This window comes from Dermacentor albipictus, chromosome 6 (assembly GCF_038994185.2).
Source record: "Dermacentor albipictus isolate Rhodes 1998 colony chromosome 6, USDA_Dalb.pri_finalv2, whole genome shotgun sequence".
Lineage (NCBI taxonomy): Eukaryota > Metazoa > Arthropoda > Arachnida > Ixodida > Ixodidae > Dermacentor > Dermacentor albipictus.
Genome location: NC_091826.1, coordinates 38,987,609 through 39,007,612, shown reverse-complemented (window position 1 = coordinate 39,007,612; position 20,004 = coordinate 38,987,609). Strand labels below are relative to the sequence as shown.

The window sequence follows — 20,004 nt, the reverse complement described above, 5'->3', positions numbered from 1 at the left end:
TCATTAAAATCTAAGCGCATGCTCCAGTTGAGAGCACGTTTGCATCGAGTAGATACAGTATCTTCCAGCAGGGTCACTGGATTTTGAGGAATAGATTCAAAAGAAGAAAGGATAATGAAACATTGCCCGTCTAGTGAAAGTTAGACTGAAACAATAATTAATCGATTGCATACTAGATTAACTTGAAGTAGCAGCATATTCTACCACTGCTCTTTGCAAGGACACCGAGTCTTCAACTAGAAATTTGACTGCATTGAAAACTGCACCCTAAAAATGACGCGAGAACACACTAAAAAACGTGGCGCATGTGTAAGACCACTTGTCACACATATAACCGCTGACATAGTTGTTCTCATCTTTGGGCAATCCAATGTAGAAGCCTCAAGAAAGAAGCATTGCTTACAGAATTGTCAGACACCCTATGTTAGTGCAATACGAGCTTCATGTATCACTCACTACTTTACTTTTGAAAAACACTTGTGCTTTTGTGCACAGGTAGAGGCATTTCATGTGGTCCAGCCACCATGTAAGCAATACCAGTGCACACCTTTACCATTATGAAGGCTAATTCAAAGGGCATTTCACATGCCAAGCTAGCGGCGAGTTGCATCGTGGTGTTTTAGGTGCTCCCAGGATTTCATGTATCACAAGGTGAACTGGCAAACTGGTTAGTCAAGCATTAAGTGAGCACCTCCTTCACAACTGCTGCAGAGTCTATAAAGAAATGCTCAACACAAGTGGTCAGCACAAAAGAGTACACATTGCAGTCTATACAGTGATAAAAAACTGCTACAAATTGACGACAGTTACCGAGTGTAAATAAATTCCCTTCTGTGGTTTTATCGTGCTGGTGACTGCCGAAACAGGAAGTTTTTTTTGTAAAGACTGGTGCTCATTAGTTGTCGGTGCACATTTGATTAAGAGGAGAGTTAATTGACCAGTAGCGCGATTGGATGTTTATCCTTTTTTTTAATTCCATCTGCCGGATAATTCGATCAATTCTGTCACACTGTCTAATGTATAGAGTTTTATTTTGCTCTGTGCTTTGGCCCTACCATCCATGTTGGCATGTGAAGAGCTCTACGCATCAATAAATAACGAGTATAAAGTGTATATAGCATCCGTGTAGCGGCACATACAGATGTTAGAAGTCGAGTGAACCCGATGTGGTGGCATCATTATGTTTACTGTGATCATATTTAGTGTGCCAGTCAAACTTGCCTCTACATATTGCACCTTCCAGTATGCAATGGCACAAAAATATCTATCCGAACACAGGCATGTTCAAGTGACAGTTTTTAATACCGGTATGAAAACTCACAACAAACCATAAAAAGTTTTTTTCTTCATTACAATCTGCAGGCATAGTGTCTGTGGTTCTTTTTTTTTTCTTCTATACAGAGATGTTGCAGCAAATGTACAAATATATTCACAAGGCAGTTACAAGATTCTGACAAAAAAAAAGTGGAAAGCATGATGCAACAACAACAAATATATAGCCGAGGAGAAGGTAAGAACAAACAAACAGGAGTTCCATAAAAATATAAGGGGAGGAATGGGGAGGCAGCAAAAGGGAGCCAAGGAAGAAAAGCCGTTCACGCTTGAGCCCTGCTTGATGAACCTGTTTTATACCAGTGATACCCCAGTGTTACACTGCCCTGTGATGGGTTGCACTTGAGATGCCTTAGGCCCGCTTGTGAACCGGAGCAACTTGCACTCGCTTGACTGTGGAGATAAAAAAAATAGCAGAAGCGTAGAATACAGTCTTCAACTTTAAAGCTTTCGCACAAGTATGTTTGATCGGCCTTCCAATCAGAAGTGGCTACATATAAGTAACCAATCAATCAGCTTGAGCGACTGACTGAATAAGACTACAGCAGAACCTTGCCATTATAATACAACCATGGTTACCTCAGTTTCCAGATTTTGTACATCACGGAAGAGAACAGGGAAAGTGTCCCAATAACAACATTCTGATGTTGCTGTTCTGGATAATCTTACATATCATATCATGGAGATCCTGCTGTAGTTGGCAGTACATGCTCTCGTGGTCCAATTGAGCATGCTCTCAATCTACTAGTACTGTCACCGGAAATGAAATGGGCAGCGCACTAACCATGCATTTCTACCTCTGTTGGCAAATGCGAGCTGCTCCACCTGTCTAAAACAAACTAACCGGCAGGCCCGCTGACAAGGGAGATGGCAAACTGCTGAACAGTCGACACAAGTCGACTACTGGGAACAAATACATGGACATTTCTTCAGGAAATGGGCAGCCCAACATAAGAAACCTGTGAAATAAGTCTACAGGGACACTTCCTCAAGACCACCACTTTTTTTCGAGAAAGGGGGGGCGGAAGCAATATAAAATGGTCAGTGCCGAAAACCAAGGCAGCATCGCCCTGCTACTGCTAACGGGAGGTGGTGCTTTATTATCTTCTTTCTCTCTTTTGCATCATCATAAGGCCTTTTCATCTTGCTCAGAGGTACCCGCTCTCGTAACTACAGAAACAAAATCGTGCCCGGAAATGGTTTTGTACAGTGGGCAGCCAGAAAGTGAGAGAGAGAGAGCGGTGTGATGGAAAGAGAAAAAAGAAATTGTGTCTATGTACATGGCATGCAGCCTCCGAGGAAACCTAACGTGAAGCTAGAGAATAAAAAAAAAAAATAGGTAGAGGGGGAAGAGATTTTACTAGAGAGACGACGAGGCGGGACCATGTGAGCGGGTAAAGCGGGAAAAATGCATCAACAGCAAAAGGCGCCAACGGTTCTTCTACTTTTCTCACTCTGTACCCTTCTCATTTTGTGCTTCGTACTCCCCCCCCCCTACTACCACCAAGGCTTTGGCTAACAACTACACTGAGTAGTTTCACTTGGTGTAGTTTTCATTTTTGTTCTCAAGAGCTGCGCGTTCATAGACTTTCGGCCCGCTCCTGCAGGGCGGAAAGGGGATATTTTTCTGCGAGCACAATCTCAGGAGGGGGGGGGGGGGGGGGCATTTTTCTCTTCGACGCGATGCACTTAACTAGCTTACAACCACTGCGAGTCTCGGAACTACATGTTTTGCTATTCCACCTACGTGCGCCTAAGCCCTCAGTACTCCTCATTGCATGCTGCAATCGTTTCGCGCACTTGACTACCTCCTTGTTTTTTATGCTGAGAAACTTAACAGGTGCTTTGGTGCAGCAAATCAAGACGCTTGAGTACTTCAACTGAAAACTATTAATACATATATATATATATTTTTTTCATGTGAATGACCGAAACTGGAGTTCCAAGGGCTTCGACGCGTGCGTCAGAAATTATTTATATATTTAGTAGCCAGGGGGAAGAACAAATTGAAGTTTCTACTGAAGACTCGCTGAAACTAAACAGGAAGCAACCCCATTACCGCCAAAAAACAAATACAAAGTTCAAATTGGGAAACGTTCTGTTTGCAGCTTCATTCAAAGTCTTGGTACCTCTCTTGAGTTTATCACTGGAGGCTTGCCTCAACGATGGCTTTTCTTGCTGGTAGGCGACTTGAGAAGTATTGCTTACTTTGAAAATAACATAACTTGAAAGGCAACTACAGTCGGCAATAACCTAAAAATTCAGTACAAGCTCCAATTCGACTCGGTACCCACGTTGCATCTTCACTCCGCGTACCCAAAACACAGTTGCCAAGAGACTCTGACAGCGATAAATGTTTGCCTTCACCACGTCGTCGAGGGAATGAGTGAATGTAATAGGACAATATGCAAAAAAACAGCAAGCGTGCTCTTTCCACAAACCTAGTCTGACCTAACCAGCATGGTGAACCGCGGGCTAGAATCGTAATTAAGGTGTCGACACGCAAAACTAGTGACACCGTTCCTTGCGCCCTCCAGTCCCCACACTATCCCAAGCTTTCAAAGAAAGTCTTGGCTTTAAAAGGACACTTACACTAAAGCTAATAAAGCATTGTTGAAAAGCTATTTTCATTAACCTTGCAGCAAGAAATTGATTATCAGCGGGATAATGAAGAGCAAAGGTCCAGTTTCTTTTTAATTTCATGCAGGAGCCTGAGCTCTGGTAAGCGAAGCTGATGTCCTGGACCTCAATGTTCTTTTAAATTTGTACCATTGTGGGCCAGTCAAACTTGCTCAAGCTTGCCATATTCAGTCTCTTGCTCTTTTAAATACTACGTAATTCACCTTTACAGCTAAAAACTTATCCAGGCCCAAACAAAAGCCTTAAGTATCCTGCGACATCAAGGTGAGCATATTGGTTTGGGCCGTCAGATGTTCGAGAAAGGCTGCTTAAGGAATTCTGCATATTGTCCATTGGCTGGCCCATGTAACGCAAGTTGTCTTTTTGAGTTGGACGGTGGTGCTTTCCTAGGCTGTCACCAGCTATATCACTGCCATTCAAGCGGCGTGCTTTAATACAAGTGCAGAACATCACAGCCTGCACTCGGGGTCGAGAGGGGAGAAAGGTAACTATAGCTAAGCGCCACAAGCGTTCGTGAATTTGTTCTTTGTGCAACACAACACAGTTAAATAGGGTCAAACGTCGACAACAGAAAAAAAAAAAGCGACAAATGAGTGACTTGAAATCGACGTGGGGAAGTTGAGATGCAGAGTGAATTTGCAAGTTCCAAACAGCTCTAGGAAGCACACACATACTGCTGGCTATTTCTCCCAACAAATACCCGTGACCAGATAAGTCACGAAACCCAGAGTTTGCCTGCCATCCAGCCTCAATCGAAATGCCTTGTCTTTTTTTTTTCCCCTTTTCTTTTTCCCTTGGCACGAAAACCGTTATTTCGACGCATTGACTGGACTCTTTCTGTGTGCACAAAAAAAAAAAAGAACACACACATAGCACACGAATTTGATGGGAGAGTGAAATATGACTTTTCTTGTAAAAACGAGAGCAAGTGTGAACGTTGATGGAGGTGGTGGGACGTAAGGACTATGACAAGAGTAGACAAACAGCAAAGGAAAGTCAGAGAGAAAGGGGGACAGGTATGAAGAAATGTAGAACATACAGATTCCCATAAAACCTGCCAAGGAAAAAAGGGAGGGAAAAAATATATAAAGTAGTAGCAAATCATTGACTCGGCAACAGCAAGGAAAAAAAAAATGAGGGGAGGGGGAGAAATACACAGAAACTAATAACATAAGCACTGGATCTTTCTCTCTATATATACAGTTACACAAACTCATGCTAGGCGCGTGCGTGCATGGTTGTTTGATGAAAAATCTGTGTCAAAGCTCTTGTCTCTCTTGGGGGCGCACAAGAGGGAACAAATTGGATGTATGACTTAACAATGATGTACAAGGGGGCAGGAGAAATATAATGTAAGCAGGTTTGCAAAGAAAAGCTAAAAAAAAAATTTCCACGGCGACAGGCATGTGCAATGAACTGAACGCAAAAATGATCCAGCTGTCGGCATGTGGGAACCATGTCACAATCGCCGCTTTCATCTGTGGTTCCGTTGCCTCCGCAAAGATGGCAAAAAACAAAAGAAAGAAAAAAACACACACACAACAACAACACAAGTTTCTGCACTCTCTGTACAATGCGCCAGATGTGTTTATATGGCATGACGTATTTACAATGCAATGGCAGCAAAAAGCGTGTAGAGACAAAAAAAATTAAGAGAAAAACCCTCTACGCCCTTCCTTTTTTATCCACACACGCACCTATGCAAACAAACACAATGGTGAAAAAGACAACAAGAAAATAAATGCGAATGACAAGAGAGGAAAAAAAAGTAAAAGGTAGACAAAAAACTATTATATGCAGAGCGATAACACTTGCCTACCTTTCTTTAGTGTCATTCACATTTCTGTACACAGATATAGTACATCATCCAGTTTCGTCTATGTATAACTTTTTTTCACTAGCTCTCTCTTTTTTTGTGTGTGTATGTGTATGTTTCACAGATATCTCACTAGGATGGGAGAAAGGAATAGAAGGGGGGGGGGGGGCAGGAAAAGGTCACAGAGAATAAAATGAAGCATTGCATCGCGACCGGCCTAAGCACTGTCACAGTCATTAGAAGATCCACCCCTTGGTCACTAATATCTCAACAACTGTCATTTGCCCAGGACAGAGTTCAAGAAAGCCCAAATTACTTCACTACCTATCAGTAAGGGACGTCCGTCGGCTTTCACTTTCCGTACACCGAGCAAAGTACATAGAGAAACTCTGCTTTCTAGCACAGCCAGGCGTCCGTCACGCACGGGCCCAGACAGCGTCACAAACTTTTCTTCAAGGCGACTCAATGCCGGTCACTGGCACAGACAGATGTCTCACTTAAGAGCAGAAGCTGTTCTCCAGCATGGCCAGGCATAGGCACATGATCCAAATGCGACTTGGTGACCGTCACATACGGGCCCAACTAGCGTCACAAACTCCAGAAGGTGACTCCGTGGCAGTCACGTGCACAGCCGGATAACGTAACGTTAGAAGGAGAAATTGTTCTCCAGTAAGGTAATTTAACGTCGCAAGGTACTTACGCTTACTTGGTGGCCATCAAGTGTGCGGCCACATAATGTAAAAGTTTAAAAAGTGACTCCCATGGCAGTCACATGCACGTTCAGATAGCGTCACATGCATGGCCATGTAATGTCACAAACTGCCAGGGTAGCTCAATGGTGGTTGCATGTTGGCTGTCATCTGGCATGGCTAAATAGTGTCACATTAAAAGAAAAAGCTGTTATCCCAGCATGACCAAATAATGTCACAAGATATGGTTACTCTGTGGCTGTCACGTGCAAGCCCATACAGTGTCACAAGTTTGCAAGTTGACTGAAGCCCATCACATGTATAGCTATGTAACATATCACAAACTGCCAATGTGGCTCTGTTACACACTGGCCCTCATCTGGTGGCCACGAGAGATAACTGTCCTGCCAGTGTGGATATTACGGAGACAGAGCATATTTGCATTCCAGGCCACAAGATGCTACCTCAACTCGAATCTGCCCCTTCCATCTTTTTTGCATGCGTTCCTGTGCTACGCTATCTGGTCACATGCTCGTGACTGTGACGATGTCAGACTTCCTCTCCCCAAATACGGAAGCATGCCCCTTTCTTGCCGCAAAGCCAAGAAAAATCAGAGCAGAGCGGCTGGGTGCAGGGAGCCTTTAAAAAGTTTATGTTCTAGAAAAGCAGGGTCAAAATTCAGAGCTTATCATTAGTAAGAGCTGTTAGGCCACGAGTGGCTGGTACCTGCTCTTGCGAACAAATTAAACATAAAAACTTCTTTTTCGTGAATAAGGTTTTAGAAGCCAATTTCTCTAAATTAGGCATAGAGTGCAAGAAAATGCAGCATTGCTGTGCACAAAAGCTAGCGCCTATCTGTATAAAGGGATGGGAGTTCATATTATAGAAGGCAGCACCTGTCAACGAAGTTAATATGGTCATATGCACAACTGTAAGCCTTTCATCTTCCATAGGTAATGCCTGTGTTTTTACACACATGCATATATAAAAAGAAAAAGGCAGCCCAGAGTTACAGTAATGACTGAGCAAGACAATGAAGAGAAAAAAAAAGAAGTTGGGAACTAGCCTAAAATTCTAAAGATGCATATCATCTCTGAATGTGCTGTGTTAGAACAAATTTAAAGAGAAAGGTTTCTCGAAATGTCTTGTCCACTTATCGGTGACTTGCACGACCCAACAAATGTCAGCCTCGCGATGGATTATCTGGCTGGTTTTTCCATTTCCTCAAGAACGCTTTCCATCCCGCACAAGCAGCACAACGGCCATACCCGAGGCTAAGTCAACAACCGCGAGTAGTTCAGTGCAACAACAACATGAACACAAGGGGGCAGACAGATTCAGCTGTGCAAATACAAAATTTTCCAATTTTCAAGCTCTGCAGTTCGGATGAGCTGGGCCACGAAATCACAAACCACACACTTATGCATGTGGGCCTGTGGCATAGCTGTGGTTGTGCAGAGAGAGAGAGAGAGAGAGCCCCGCCCACTTTCCTCCTTGCCACAGCGGGAATGTGTTGTGTTGCTACAAAAATATGGCAAGCTAGATGACATGAAAGGAGGATCTGGCGCTGCCTCTATGCTATTTGCTTCCTCTTGGCTTGGGCAAGAAAGCGGCGGCTATCCATTACCGCTAGCGCCGCCCGACATTCTACGAGAGAACAACCTTCCTGGACCGGACATGCCTGCTAAACAGTCACTTAAAAGCAGGAGACCGTTGACAGCAAGGAGCTGAGAAACTGGGAGGAAGGGGGGACAAAGAAAAAAAAGGAAAACGGAAGGACTAAGAGTGAATATAACGAGTGAGGCGCAACCTCTTTTGCACGGCTCCCCGGTGGAAAATATGCGAGGACGCCGCCGCGGACGCAGAGAAGCGGCAGCAGCGGTAGTAGTAGTAGTAGTAGTAGTAGTGGTACAGAGCAGGTAGCACAATAGTAGCAGTAGTAGCACACAGCAACAGCAGTGTCCTCTTTTGGGTTCGGTGTGTTATGTGTGTGTAACGCGCGATCACGTGTGTACATGGTGGTGTGTTCTTTTGCATTCCTAAGGCCCCGTGGGTGGTTGCTACCTATGGCTGTCTTTGGAGTAGCGCCGCCGCTTGTTTGGGGCTGCCGCCTCCTGCTGGGGGTCTGCACAGAACAAAGTGAATGGTAAAAAGAAATTGTGAACTCCCACAGTTTCAATTGAGCATTTATCCTTTCGTTAAGCCTACAATGCCTAAACACCATTCCACATCAAGGGAAGTTAGAATTAGAATTAATCAATGAGTGCTTCTGAATAAACTTCGGTATACAGACAGCGTCTTTCTTAGTCCCCATTTTTCTTGCATCGTTCATTATGGAAATTAGAACTTGTTCCCCTTTATTCATGCGCAGAAGAAACAATGAAAAGATATTTTATTAAATAATTCATAACTGGACTTTATTATTTCACTTGTTTTACCCCCATGGCATTTTAGCATCCCAGTGGAGAGTGGGTTACAGAAGAAACAGTAAGGTGGAAATAAAATCTTCCAGTACACGCACTATTTGTTAACTGAACAATGCCAGGCAATTCAAAACCCCCCCCCCCCAGGCCCCACCAGAAACTTCGTTACACACTGGAGCTTGTAATTTGGCCTCTAGAAATTATTTTACTGAAAGAATTTTGCAAATTGGTACACTAGAAAAGATGGAAGGAATTGAAATGTTGCAGAGCCCTGCAACCAGGAGAGAGAAGTGGTTCTGAATGGGAAGGGGGAAAGGTTCGTGCTAGCGTCTGCGGCCCCTGAGGCAGCATGGCTCAGCAGCGAGCTTCACTGACGCCACAGAGGTACCCTCTCCCTTTAGCAAACTTTCCTTTCCTGCCTTCTCCCATACCGGAGTTGAGAGCAGGGTGTCTACCAAGTTGACAATTTCAATTTCCCTGAGTTTTCCAGACTTTCCTCGAGTGCCTTTGCAAAATTCCCCGAGTGACACAGAACTTTTTTTTTATGTCAAGACGGGCTGACACCACGCCGCCCAATGCTCTCTTAGCAAGCATGTTAAAAAATAAAAAACGTCTTAATCCAGTTTGGAGAGTAAGGAGTAATGTTTATTTTATTCAAAACAGAAAACTGAAGGCAGAGGTTAGTAAAATGCATGGCAAATAAAATATCTTTGGAAAAAAAAAGAAAGGTAAAGCCCATTGCAAATCGAGTCGAACATTTTCAAATACGAATAAAAAGAGATGCATACAGAAGCAAATATTTCCGAAAATGAGCTCTTTCTATCAACTGATACCAAGCTCATTGGCATTAGGCCCGCACTTTGTCACAAGTGAGGTTCTCCCAGCAGACGGAAAGTCAACCTCAACTGTCCTGACATACTCTCGGCCCATGCACAATGCCTCAGTGTTGCCTTTCACTGCTTTAAAGAGTTTATGTTGGTTTGGATGACGGTCATCCGCATCTCGGCGTCAGTCAAGACATTCCTTTTTGAGCTCAAGCTCCTTCAAGGAAGAGGCGGCACAGTTCATTTCCCGATCGTTCCTCAAGGCGACGGTCCATTCTGCTCACATCCTCGTTCTGCCACATGTTCGCCGCACGGACCACTTGAAGCATCTTTTTGGTAAGTTGTACAGTCAGCGCCCGACTTTTCAGACTTCCTAGGGGCCGCTAAAGCTTCCGAAAAATCGGGAAGTCCGAAAAAATTAAAAGCATGTCTTTTACTGCCCTTAAGGGTTCAAATCACCACAGGCACGCCCGAAAAAGCTCTGGAGGCCGGCCAGTACACTTATTAGGGATATTGGTGCTTGTACTGTGACAGGAGACGGCGGGTGCGAGCATGTATAATTAGAGAATATGTGCTGTGTCCCGTGACAATTGCTTCTTGTTACAATGCTTGTTAAGCTTCACCGCAATACTTTATGTATGCTTCACCGTGTAACATTAGTGTGCTGAGGCGAAGCTGCCTTTCGGGAACTGGTGTTATGCAACGCGTCATGCTTTTTAAGCTTTCAAGCCAATCGCGAGGATTACAGAGGCGGAGTCAGTGCCATTGCTGACAGCGGCGAATTCTTTCAATGAAAAATACGGCACCTAACGGCAAGAACCTTAATAGCAAACGTCAAAGCAGCTAGGCCATGTGTTACCGTGAGGTTGGCTATGGCTGCCAGTGGATCCGTGTGCGAGAGCGCTGGTTCGAGGCGGCGAGATAATCAAAACGGCGGCAGTGGTGCCTTTGATTAATGCCGTTTTGGATCTGCGATTGCGGCAAAAAGTCTGGAAAATTGGACAGCGAAGGGTTCTCGTGTTCGAAATTTCAGACGTTCTTATACACCGACTCTATGGGTTATGAGCTGTCCGAATTATCAGGCGTCCAGAAAATCGGCTGCTGACTGTACACCGTAAACTCCTTGAACTGACGACACAGTGTCCAAGACAGTTCGTTTTGATCCCTTTTACTCGAGCCAGCATTACGGTGACTTTTGTCCCTTTCAATAACATGACAGCTAATTTTCCCTGATAGAAGCGCAAATTCCTTGAGCTTTCCCCGAGTATTGCCAGACTATTCAAAATCCCTGAGAATTCCCGGTTTTCCCAGTTTTCACCGTTGGTAGACACGTTGGAGAGATTATGTCTCGTCCTTGCCAGATTATGTCGCCTTGTCCCCCTCCCCCTTCTTCATTTTCTTCTGCAGTGCGGCACATTTCCGGCGGTGGTTCTGTGCATTCTGCACTGGGTGATTTACTGAAGTCACCTGTCATAATCAATGACACTGCTGGCAGTGGGTGTTGGGCAGAGAGTACTTGATGTGTGTAACCCTTATTCTCCAGCAGAGCAGAAGGCGTGGCTTGCTCGGGAGGAAAGGCATACAGCTTGAAGTTTGTGCTGTCTAAGGGCTGTACAGTGCTTTGAAACTTTACAGACACGATCACTAGTGAGTGACTTGTGCACCACGCTAGTCTGTTTCCAATGCCTGAACCTGGTGAGGGGCCCTTGAAGTATAACTTTGCGACACTGTAATATAAGTAGCATAAAAACCGCTAACATTAGTTTGTACAAAATGCTTGCTATTATGTAAATTATATGAAAAATGTTTATTATTATATTAATGCATACAATTTTAGAGGGAACTTCATTGCCTTTTTCAATGTATGAAGGCAAAAATGATCGTAAAAGCATGTTTTACATGCACGAAGTCTAACTTTATGCGATGATCAATGTTCTGAGATAAGTAACGTGGTTGTGACATGAATTTTGGATGCAGGGTAGAGTGGTGATATAGGTTATGAAAAAACGACAGGCAAGAAACCCTTGGACGAGTTGCCGGAGGCTGAAGACCCACACTAGATTTCGTTGTAGACACGCTTGTAGCACAGCCGCAGCTTTAAAGTATATAAAAAGTTGAGCTATTTTGGATTAGTTTAGCGGCATATAAGGTTTTTGTTAAAGGGGTTCTATACAGTAGAACCTGACTATATCAAACCCGTTTATATCGAATTATTCAATATATCAAACAATTTCTGGACAGGGTATAGCTACAATGAGTATATATAGCAAAAATTACGCTTACATCAAACAAAAATGGCAGCGACTCCCGATATATCGAACGTCAAGCGCCAAAAAAGTGCCCCCAGTAGTTGGCTTTCCCTCGCGGTGGCGGGAAACCCGGCGGCGCGGCTCTATCCAACTGCTCTTCCTATTGTGACCGCACTGCCTCAGGCGAGCCATTGACACCCCCTGCAAAGAAATGCTCCTGGCCCGCCCGCAGAGCTTGCTCAGACAGCCAATCAGAGGCTCTTGTGCCCTCGTCCTGCAAGATGGCGAAAGTGCGAGTTGTCTCGCTGTTTTTGTGGTTCATTGTGTGTGCACCTTGTAGGCCTTCTCACGCGGTGTTGCCGTGATGAAGCGGCAGAATTCACCTTTCGTTGTGAAGCTTGAAATCATAAATCGGGTCGAACGCGGTGAGCAGTTGGATGTCTCTGCAGCGTGCAAGATTCCGAAGAGCACTCTCAGCACGATCGTGAAAAATAAGGTATAATAACTCTATGGAATAAGGGGGAGATTAGGGCTAATGTGGCCAAACTCGCGACCCAGTGCCCCTCAAAGTGGACATGACTACGTTATTGTTGCAAACTTTCCGATATTAACGATATCATTCATTACTGATAAGGAAGAAACTGTTTCAATGCGCGTAATGTACTCACGAGAAGAAAAATAATCGTGTTCGGCGCGTTTGGCTTGCTCTGCCGGCCGCCATTTTTGTTTTGGTGTCCTGCACTGACAGCGGCAGCCGCCTGCTTGTCATCTCACAGCAAATGCAGGATGAAAAAAGAAATGTTTTTTTCTTGGAAAATTTAACTCGCGCAATTATCGCACCCCTGAATTTGCATCAATTTTTTAAACAAAAAAGTGTGATCATTATGCGAGTAAATACGGTAGTACTAGCCCAAGTATCCCAGCAAGCAGATAGCTTTCTTAACTATATATTCAACAAGATGATTCCACGTCAAGTTCGACGTAATATGCATGCCCGAGTATTTATACGAAGTTGTCATTTCCAAGGTAACATTATTCAGAAAGTACACAGGTAGGTTACTGTTGGATTGTGATACTCTCAAACTTACACTTGTTAATGTTAAGCTCCACTGACCACATTTGGCACCAATTGCTGACGTTATTAAGGTTGGCCCGAAGCAGCGTGACGTCACGTTCAGTAGTTATTTCTCTGAAGATTAAATAGTCGTCTGGAAATAAGTGCATGTCAGATGTTATTGCTGCAGGTAGGTCATCAGCATAGACAAGGAACAAAAGAGGTCCCAGGATGAAGAGACACCAGACTGCACGTTACTGTGAGGTGAGTTATGACAATCGCCCAACTGCCAGCATATAAAAAATGTTACTACAGGCTATGCATTAAGTTTCCTATGCTTATTAAATCCCAATTTTGAAGTATTAAGCTCAGTCCAGCAAAAACAACATGCTCGGCATTACCTGTAAAACTTGGTTGTCAGCCTGTGCTGATCCAGTATTCTTTTCTTTGTGGGTGGTGCACACTTTTATCTGGAGTTTTTTTTCCAGTTGAATGAGCAGGCAATTTACACTGTCTCACCTGTGGAAGGTCCGGACGCCCTGGTTTTTCTCTTCATGACAACCACAGCATCATCGTCCCTGACCTCAGAGTCCCGTCGGAAGTTGCGCTGGTTTGGCAGTCGAGGAGGAGACCGGTGGTCTCGGCCCGCCGGCACTGCAGGAAATAAGGCATCCAACAAACCATAAGTCTAAGCCACGTTTTAAAAAGTTGCTGGCTCTCTCGTAATTGAGAGTAGACGTAAGCATGAAACAGCAACCGGCAAAGCAGACTGGTTGGAGATTATACTAACCACAATCTTAAAATAGGTGTAGTGCACGTTAACAATGGCACACCCCACCATACCACACCGCACCAAACCATACTGCGCACTGGTCCATATGGACGCTACCCAGCTAGAAGAAAACCGGCTGAAGGTGGCATGACAGGCAGCTAAAGATGCCAGGGAGACAGAGCGCACGGTCCAGCTTGTGGGATTCTCACACCCGAGCTCTAGGGACAAAGGAATGACAACACAGTAGTGCAAACAATCACAAGGGCATTGATTGCACCTTTCATAGATCAATGCCTGCTAGCCGAGTTGCTATCCACAAAACATGCCGATGGGCGCTGTTGTGCCATTACCACAAGCCCGGATCCCGAATCTGCAAGATGCAGAATCTATCCTGCGAGCGCCACAATTCTCCCTTCACAAGTCAAGATGCTGCGCCTTCGTGCGGGAGAGGCCTCGGCGAAGCAGCGTGTTTAAACGTGTTCGCGTGTGCCCGACAGCCCGGCGCCGCACCTCCCTTGCCTGGAGGTCACCGCGCGCGCGAACTTTGAACCGGGTGGCCAGCGCGGTCGCTGGTTGGACCCCTCGGACGACCGTCGTGTGCTGACTTTGTATTGGGCCGGTTGAGTGACAATGGGCCTCGGGGATTATAAAAGCAGTGACACGCCGCTCGAAAACAGGATCCGCCGAACCCACCGGGAGAGAGTGTCGTTCCCGACTGGGGTGAGATGTGTCACACGTTTTCGCCGGACGCCGTCGTGCGAGAACAGTCGCGTTTGTGTGAGCTCTCGGCCCCAGTGCCGATCCGTTCATGTCCTGTATGATAACCTGTATATAATGTATAAAGTCCCTTTTGTTATTCTCATCGACGCCAGGCTCGGAGTCTTCGCTACCAACGCTCTGTCACGAAACGGGTGACGAGCGCTACGGGACCACAAAGCCGTTATCGTGGTGCAGCGGTACAAGTTCGTAACACTGGCGGCACCGGTTGGATGTCGTAATACTGGTGGCACCGGTTGGAAGTTCATAACACTGGATGGCAGCTACGGGATTGACCGGCATCAGCTACCTCGGCGCGGTGAGTGCCTGAAGTTTACCTCAAACACCAGACTTTCTCTGACACAGGTTATAGTAGCTTAGGGAAGGATTTGGTGTTGCATTGTGATAACCTTGTGTGTTTCAAGCCTAGTAAGAGCGTTTTGAAAACCAGGGGATGCTGAGGGGGTAAACAGGGCAGTGTGTGATATACTTGCATATGTGTTACTAGTAGTGTTGTAGTAGCGTACGGCAGGTATATTCAAAAAGGGTAAACAGCAGGAGGACAGTGTGAACGATGGAGAAGTACAAGGTGAAGGAACTTCTCGAAATTTGTGAGGAGTTGGGCATTGAGTTGGGCTCAACTAAAAGAAAGAATGCGATCCTTGAGGTCATGAGGACTGGGGACGTAACGGCGGAGGAAGCCGCAGAGGCCTGGGCGGATATCAAGGAACGGCGGGAAAGGGAGGAAAGGGAGAAGGAACGTTGCGAGCAGGAAAGGAGAGAACAGCAACGTCGCGAGGAGGAAAAGGAGGAAAGGAGAGAGAGGGAGCGACGGGAGCACGAGCTTAAAATGAAAGAGTTGGAGACCCGAAATAGCTCGCCAGCGCCTAGTCTCACTTCTAATGTTCCAAGAATACGCGATCAACTTCCACCCTTTGTCGTCGGAGAGGATATGGCCAAATACCTCGTGAAATTTGAGCACGTGTGCGAACGGAATAGCATTGAGCGATCCCTCTGGGCACAGAATCTGTTAGCGTTGCTTCCTGGGGAGGCATCAGACGTAATAACTTGCTTATCGAAAGAGGCGTTTGAGAGCTACAGTGATGTGAAGGAAGCGCTACTGCGGAAGTACAAATTGTCGCCCGAAGCTTTCCGGCAGAGGTTCCGGTATGCAAAAAAGGGTAAGGAGTCGAATGTTGACTTCGCGTTCCGTCTAAAAGCCGACCTGGTGGAATGGCTGAAGGGCGAAGAGGTTTACGACGACCGCGACAAAATTGTCGAATGCATCGCGTTGGAGCAGTTCTACCGTTGCATTGATGAGGATGTCCGGCTCTGGCTGCAAGATAGGCTAAAGGAGGTTAAGCTAAACAAGGCAGCAGAGTTAGCGGAAGAGTATTACACCCGCCGCAGCTTGCACAGCAAGGCAGTGCGTGTAGAAAAAGCAGACAGGAGAGATGTGTTTTACGGGAAGCCCGACGAACGGAAGGAAATCACGCGTCGCGAGTTTCAGGACGACGAGTCCCTTCCCAAAGAAACTGTAAGGGATGGACAGAATGCATCTCAGAATGATGACGATGGTCCGAAACAGCGAAACGAAATGACGCGTTCTTTTGAAAAACGGAGACCGTTAACCTGCTACAATTGCAAAAAGCAAGGGCACATCGCTGCAAGCTGCCCAGAGAGAATTGCTTTTGCAACGATACGGGAAACTCACAAGAACATACGTCTATTGGAGCCCTATGTGCAGGAAATTAAGGTAAACGGCAAGAAGTGCCGAGCACTGCGGGACTCTGCAGCAACTATGGACGTTGTTCACCCGTCTTTCGTCTCCTCGAGTGATTTTACGGGAGAGTGCGTTAGGATACGGCAAGTGGCCGAGAAGGAGAGTGTCTGTTTACCGATCGCAACGGTTAGCATTGAAGGAGAATTTGGAAAACTTAACACCGAAGCCGCTGTGTCAGCCGCCCTCCCGGAGCAATTTTCCTACCTCTTCTCAAATAGCTCGGAGCAGTTGCTGAGGGATCACGGCAAATCATTCTTTGCCGACGTGGCGTACATGGCCCCCACGCGATCCAAAGCGCGCCCGCTGTCGAGGGAACTTGACTTAGCGGCGGTGAGCGAAAGGCGGTGCGGCACACGGACCGATCACGGTAACTTGAGTGGCGAGCAGTCACGGGAGAGGCAGAGCTCGGAGGCTGGCCTAGACGAGCGGGTCCTGGAAGTGAGTGGGAGTGACGCGTGCAGTGCTAGCCGAGATATAGACTCGACGCCGCAATTAGGCGACGCGGGCTCCGCACTCGCTCCGGTTTCCGCCAGCCGGCAGGAGCAGGCTGCAGTTGAAAGAAAAAGTCTGATTCGCGAGCAACAGGAAGATTGTTCATTAGCCGATCTGAGGAAGAGCGTCAAACGGGGAGTGGAAAAAAAGGGGGTTTCATTTGGCAAGGAACCTGGCTTATTGTACCGCCGCTACACGGATAAGCAGGGTCGCAAATATAAGCAGCTTCAGATTCCGCGAAAATATCGCCGGGAAAAATGAATGACCTCATTTGCTTCCTCAGAAGTATGTTTTCGGTCCAAAGCGATTTCAAGGGGACCATTCTATTTGTAATTATTATTGCTGATTAATAATTGTTTCTATTTTGGTGTGTTGTTGATTTGAAAACTGATTGTTTGAGCCTTGTGTGCTAGATCGTACACCTGCCTCTTGTTGCAGCGGGGGCAAAAGGGGATAGCGATTAATTAGGTTGATTTGAATTATGGCTTTGTCTGGTGTTTGACGGGAGACAGAGGGCACTTGTTCGTGTTGGGTGTTGCCTTTTGCCGGTCGATTTTGCAAGCTGCAGAACGACCAAGCGGGACCAGTGGCGAGAAGCAAGGTCTTAGGAACGACCCGAGCGGAGCTGGTCAAGGTGCCTTGGCGACGACGTGGTGAGCAGAGCTCCTGTCCTGGCGAGTCGGACCTGGGCACGTGAGGTTACCTGGCGTCCCGACACTGGACGTGAACTTGGACGAGCCTGACGAACGTGCGCGCCTGGCATCCGAGCCACGTGGAGGCTGCTCGTCTTCCCGGCGCCTTATCTGAGGGCGGGGATGCTGTTGTGCCATTACCACAAGCCCGGATCCCGAATCTGCAAGATGCAGAATCTATCCTGCGAGCGCCACAATTCTCCCTTCACAAGTCAAGATGCTGCGCCTTCGTGCGGGAGAGGCCTCGGCGAAGCAGCGTGTTTAAACGTGTTCGCGTGTGCCCGACAGCCCGGCGCCGCACCTCCCTTGCCTGGAGGTCACCGCGCGCGCGAACTTTGAACCGGGTGGCCAGCGCGGTCGCTGGTTGGACCCCTCGGACGACCGTCGTGTGCTGACTTTGTATTGGGCCGGTTGAGTGACAATGGGCCTCGGGGATTATAAAAGCAGTGACACGCCGCTCGAAAACAGGATCCGCCGAACCCACCGGGAGAGAGTGTCGTTCCCGACTGGGGTGAGATGTGTCACACGTTTTCGCCGGACGCCGTCGTGCGAGAACAGTCGCGTTTGTGTGAGCTCTCGGCCCCAGTGCCGATCCGTTCATGTCCTGTATGATAACCTGTATATAATGTATAAAGTCCCTTTTGTTATTCTCATCGACGCCAGGCTCGGAGTCTTCGCTACCAACGCTCTGTCACGAAACGGGTGACGAGCGCTACGGGACCACAAAGCCGTTATCGTGGTGCAGCGGTTGAAGTTCGTAACAGCGCGCGACAAATCTAAGAAGTCCGACTCACCGCGACCGGATAGCGAGCGAATATGTTCAGGCAGTAACTAGCGTATGTAATGCGGTCCTGTGCAAAGGGTTGGGGGCCAGAGACCGCATTTTCTTAGACTGACCAGAATGTGTTGTGAGACTTTGATGGAAATGAAGTGACCATGGTTTATAGTGATAGCATCCAGCACACTGTTCGTGATTTAAATAGGAAATATAATTTCAAATTGGCAAAGAGAGTCAGAAGAACCAGTAAGTGGTAAGGCTTGGCAGTGAAATCGTCATACTTCGAAATGTAGTCAAGAGATTACTGTACGTAAGTCGACTGTCATTAAGTACTGTATAATTATTGCTTAAAATTACAGTTACTATATTATTACACTTGCACTTTATTCCATGCGCACTGCAAAGTAAAGGAAGCCCATGCTAACGAGCGGCGCTCGCACTGTCCCACATGCATGGCGGTGCACACGGTGTTGTTATTATCGCACGGTGTGGTTATTATCGGTGTAGCACACGGTGTAGCTATTATCGCAGAAATACTTTAACACTTCGGAAAATATGAATTGCACGAACATTGACTTGATAACCAAAATAACACTTTATTAGACCTACGGCCGCTGCACTTGTCGTCTTCCTCCCACTAAAGCCAATCTACAACCGTTATCGCGCTCACCTATCACAGTTTTCAGCATGCTTCCAGTGAACGCCTTCATCCGCACTGCACACAAAAAAATTCTGATAAAAAATGTTCCACGGTGTTTTCCACATTACTACTTCATGATAAGATGCTCTGGCCGGTAAGCTTTCCATTGCACTAAAAGAAGTGGGTACTATTGGTTGTAAATCCCTTTAAGCTCTGACTGGTTGATCTCGTTTTGTTCTCACAACTTGCCCGGATGTTCTCGTCTGAGTGCCCGGATAATGGATCTGGCTTTTGGCTCAAGGTCACTTGAAGGTCGCCGACAATGGGAGCTAAACGCATTTCATGCTTAAAAAACGCCACAGTTTTGCCTGAAGGACGAAGCACTGAGGGCAACAGCAAAGTTTTAGAGTTGTTGCAAATGAACTCCTCGGACGGTCCTTTAACCGTATGCGTGACAGCACACAAGACAACTTCTGCTGGGCAGAAAGAACAGTAACCCTGGCTGCTACCAGGCATCTCACAATGACGGTGTGCTGAGGATCGTCACCAATGGCAGTGAGGGTATTGCACCTTGTTAGTGCACGAAATGAGACCAACGGGATAGTGTCAATGTTAGCACCCAGTAAAACATCAGATGACGCTAGCAAAAAGTTTACAGCCTATTCTGCTCACACCAGTGTGTTTATACAGAAGCATGCACAGAACACTTATGATGGCTGCGGAAGACAAAATGCCGTCCTGGCTCTGCCATCGGGCAAACTGAGTGGAGCACTGACAGTCCGTCGTCCATTTCGCTTTGTCATTTTTGCAACTAAACGCTCTCTGTATCTCTGGAGAGCCCCTAACTTTCTGCACACGAGCCATGTGACAGCAGGATAGCGGCAAAAAATGTGCCTAGAGTGTCTGCATTACTGCCGTTCACCGCGAGATTGAACCACAGGGGGCAGCACCGTCACCACGTCCGTGCGGATAGGCGTCGGCGGCACACATCTAAATGTACACAGTGGTGTTTCGTTGTGAACCACTTGGCCCAATTTTATGGTAATGAAACACGCTGACCGCAG

General features: G+C 46.5%; 1 protein-coding gene across 4 annotated transcripts in view; it reads right to left on the bottom strand.

Annotated features, from left to right (window-relative positions):
* Positions 1-1,283: 1,283 nt before the first annotated feature.
* LOC135914566 (mucin-19-like) overlaps positions 1,284-20,004 on the bottom strand; it is a 64,441-nt gene continuing 45,720 nt past the window's right edge. For all 4 annotated transcript variants that reach the window (XM_065447475.2, XM_065447478.2, XM_065447477.2 and 1 more), the window contains 2 exons: positions 13,547-13,681; positions 1,284-8,602 (listed from right to left, as the gene is read on the bottom strand). In XM_065447475.2, the coding sequence (XP_065303547.1) occupies positions 8,538-8,602; positions 13,547-13,681 (200 nt within the window). In that variant the 3' untranslated portion in view covers positions 1,284-8,537. The remainder of the gene's footprint in view (positions 8,603-13,546; positions 13,682-20,004) is intronic.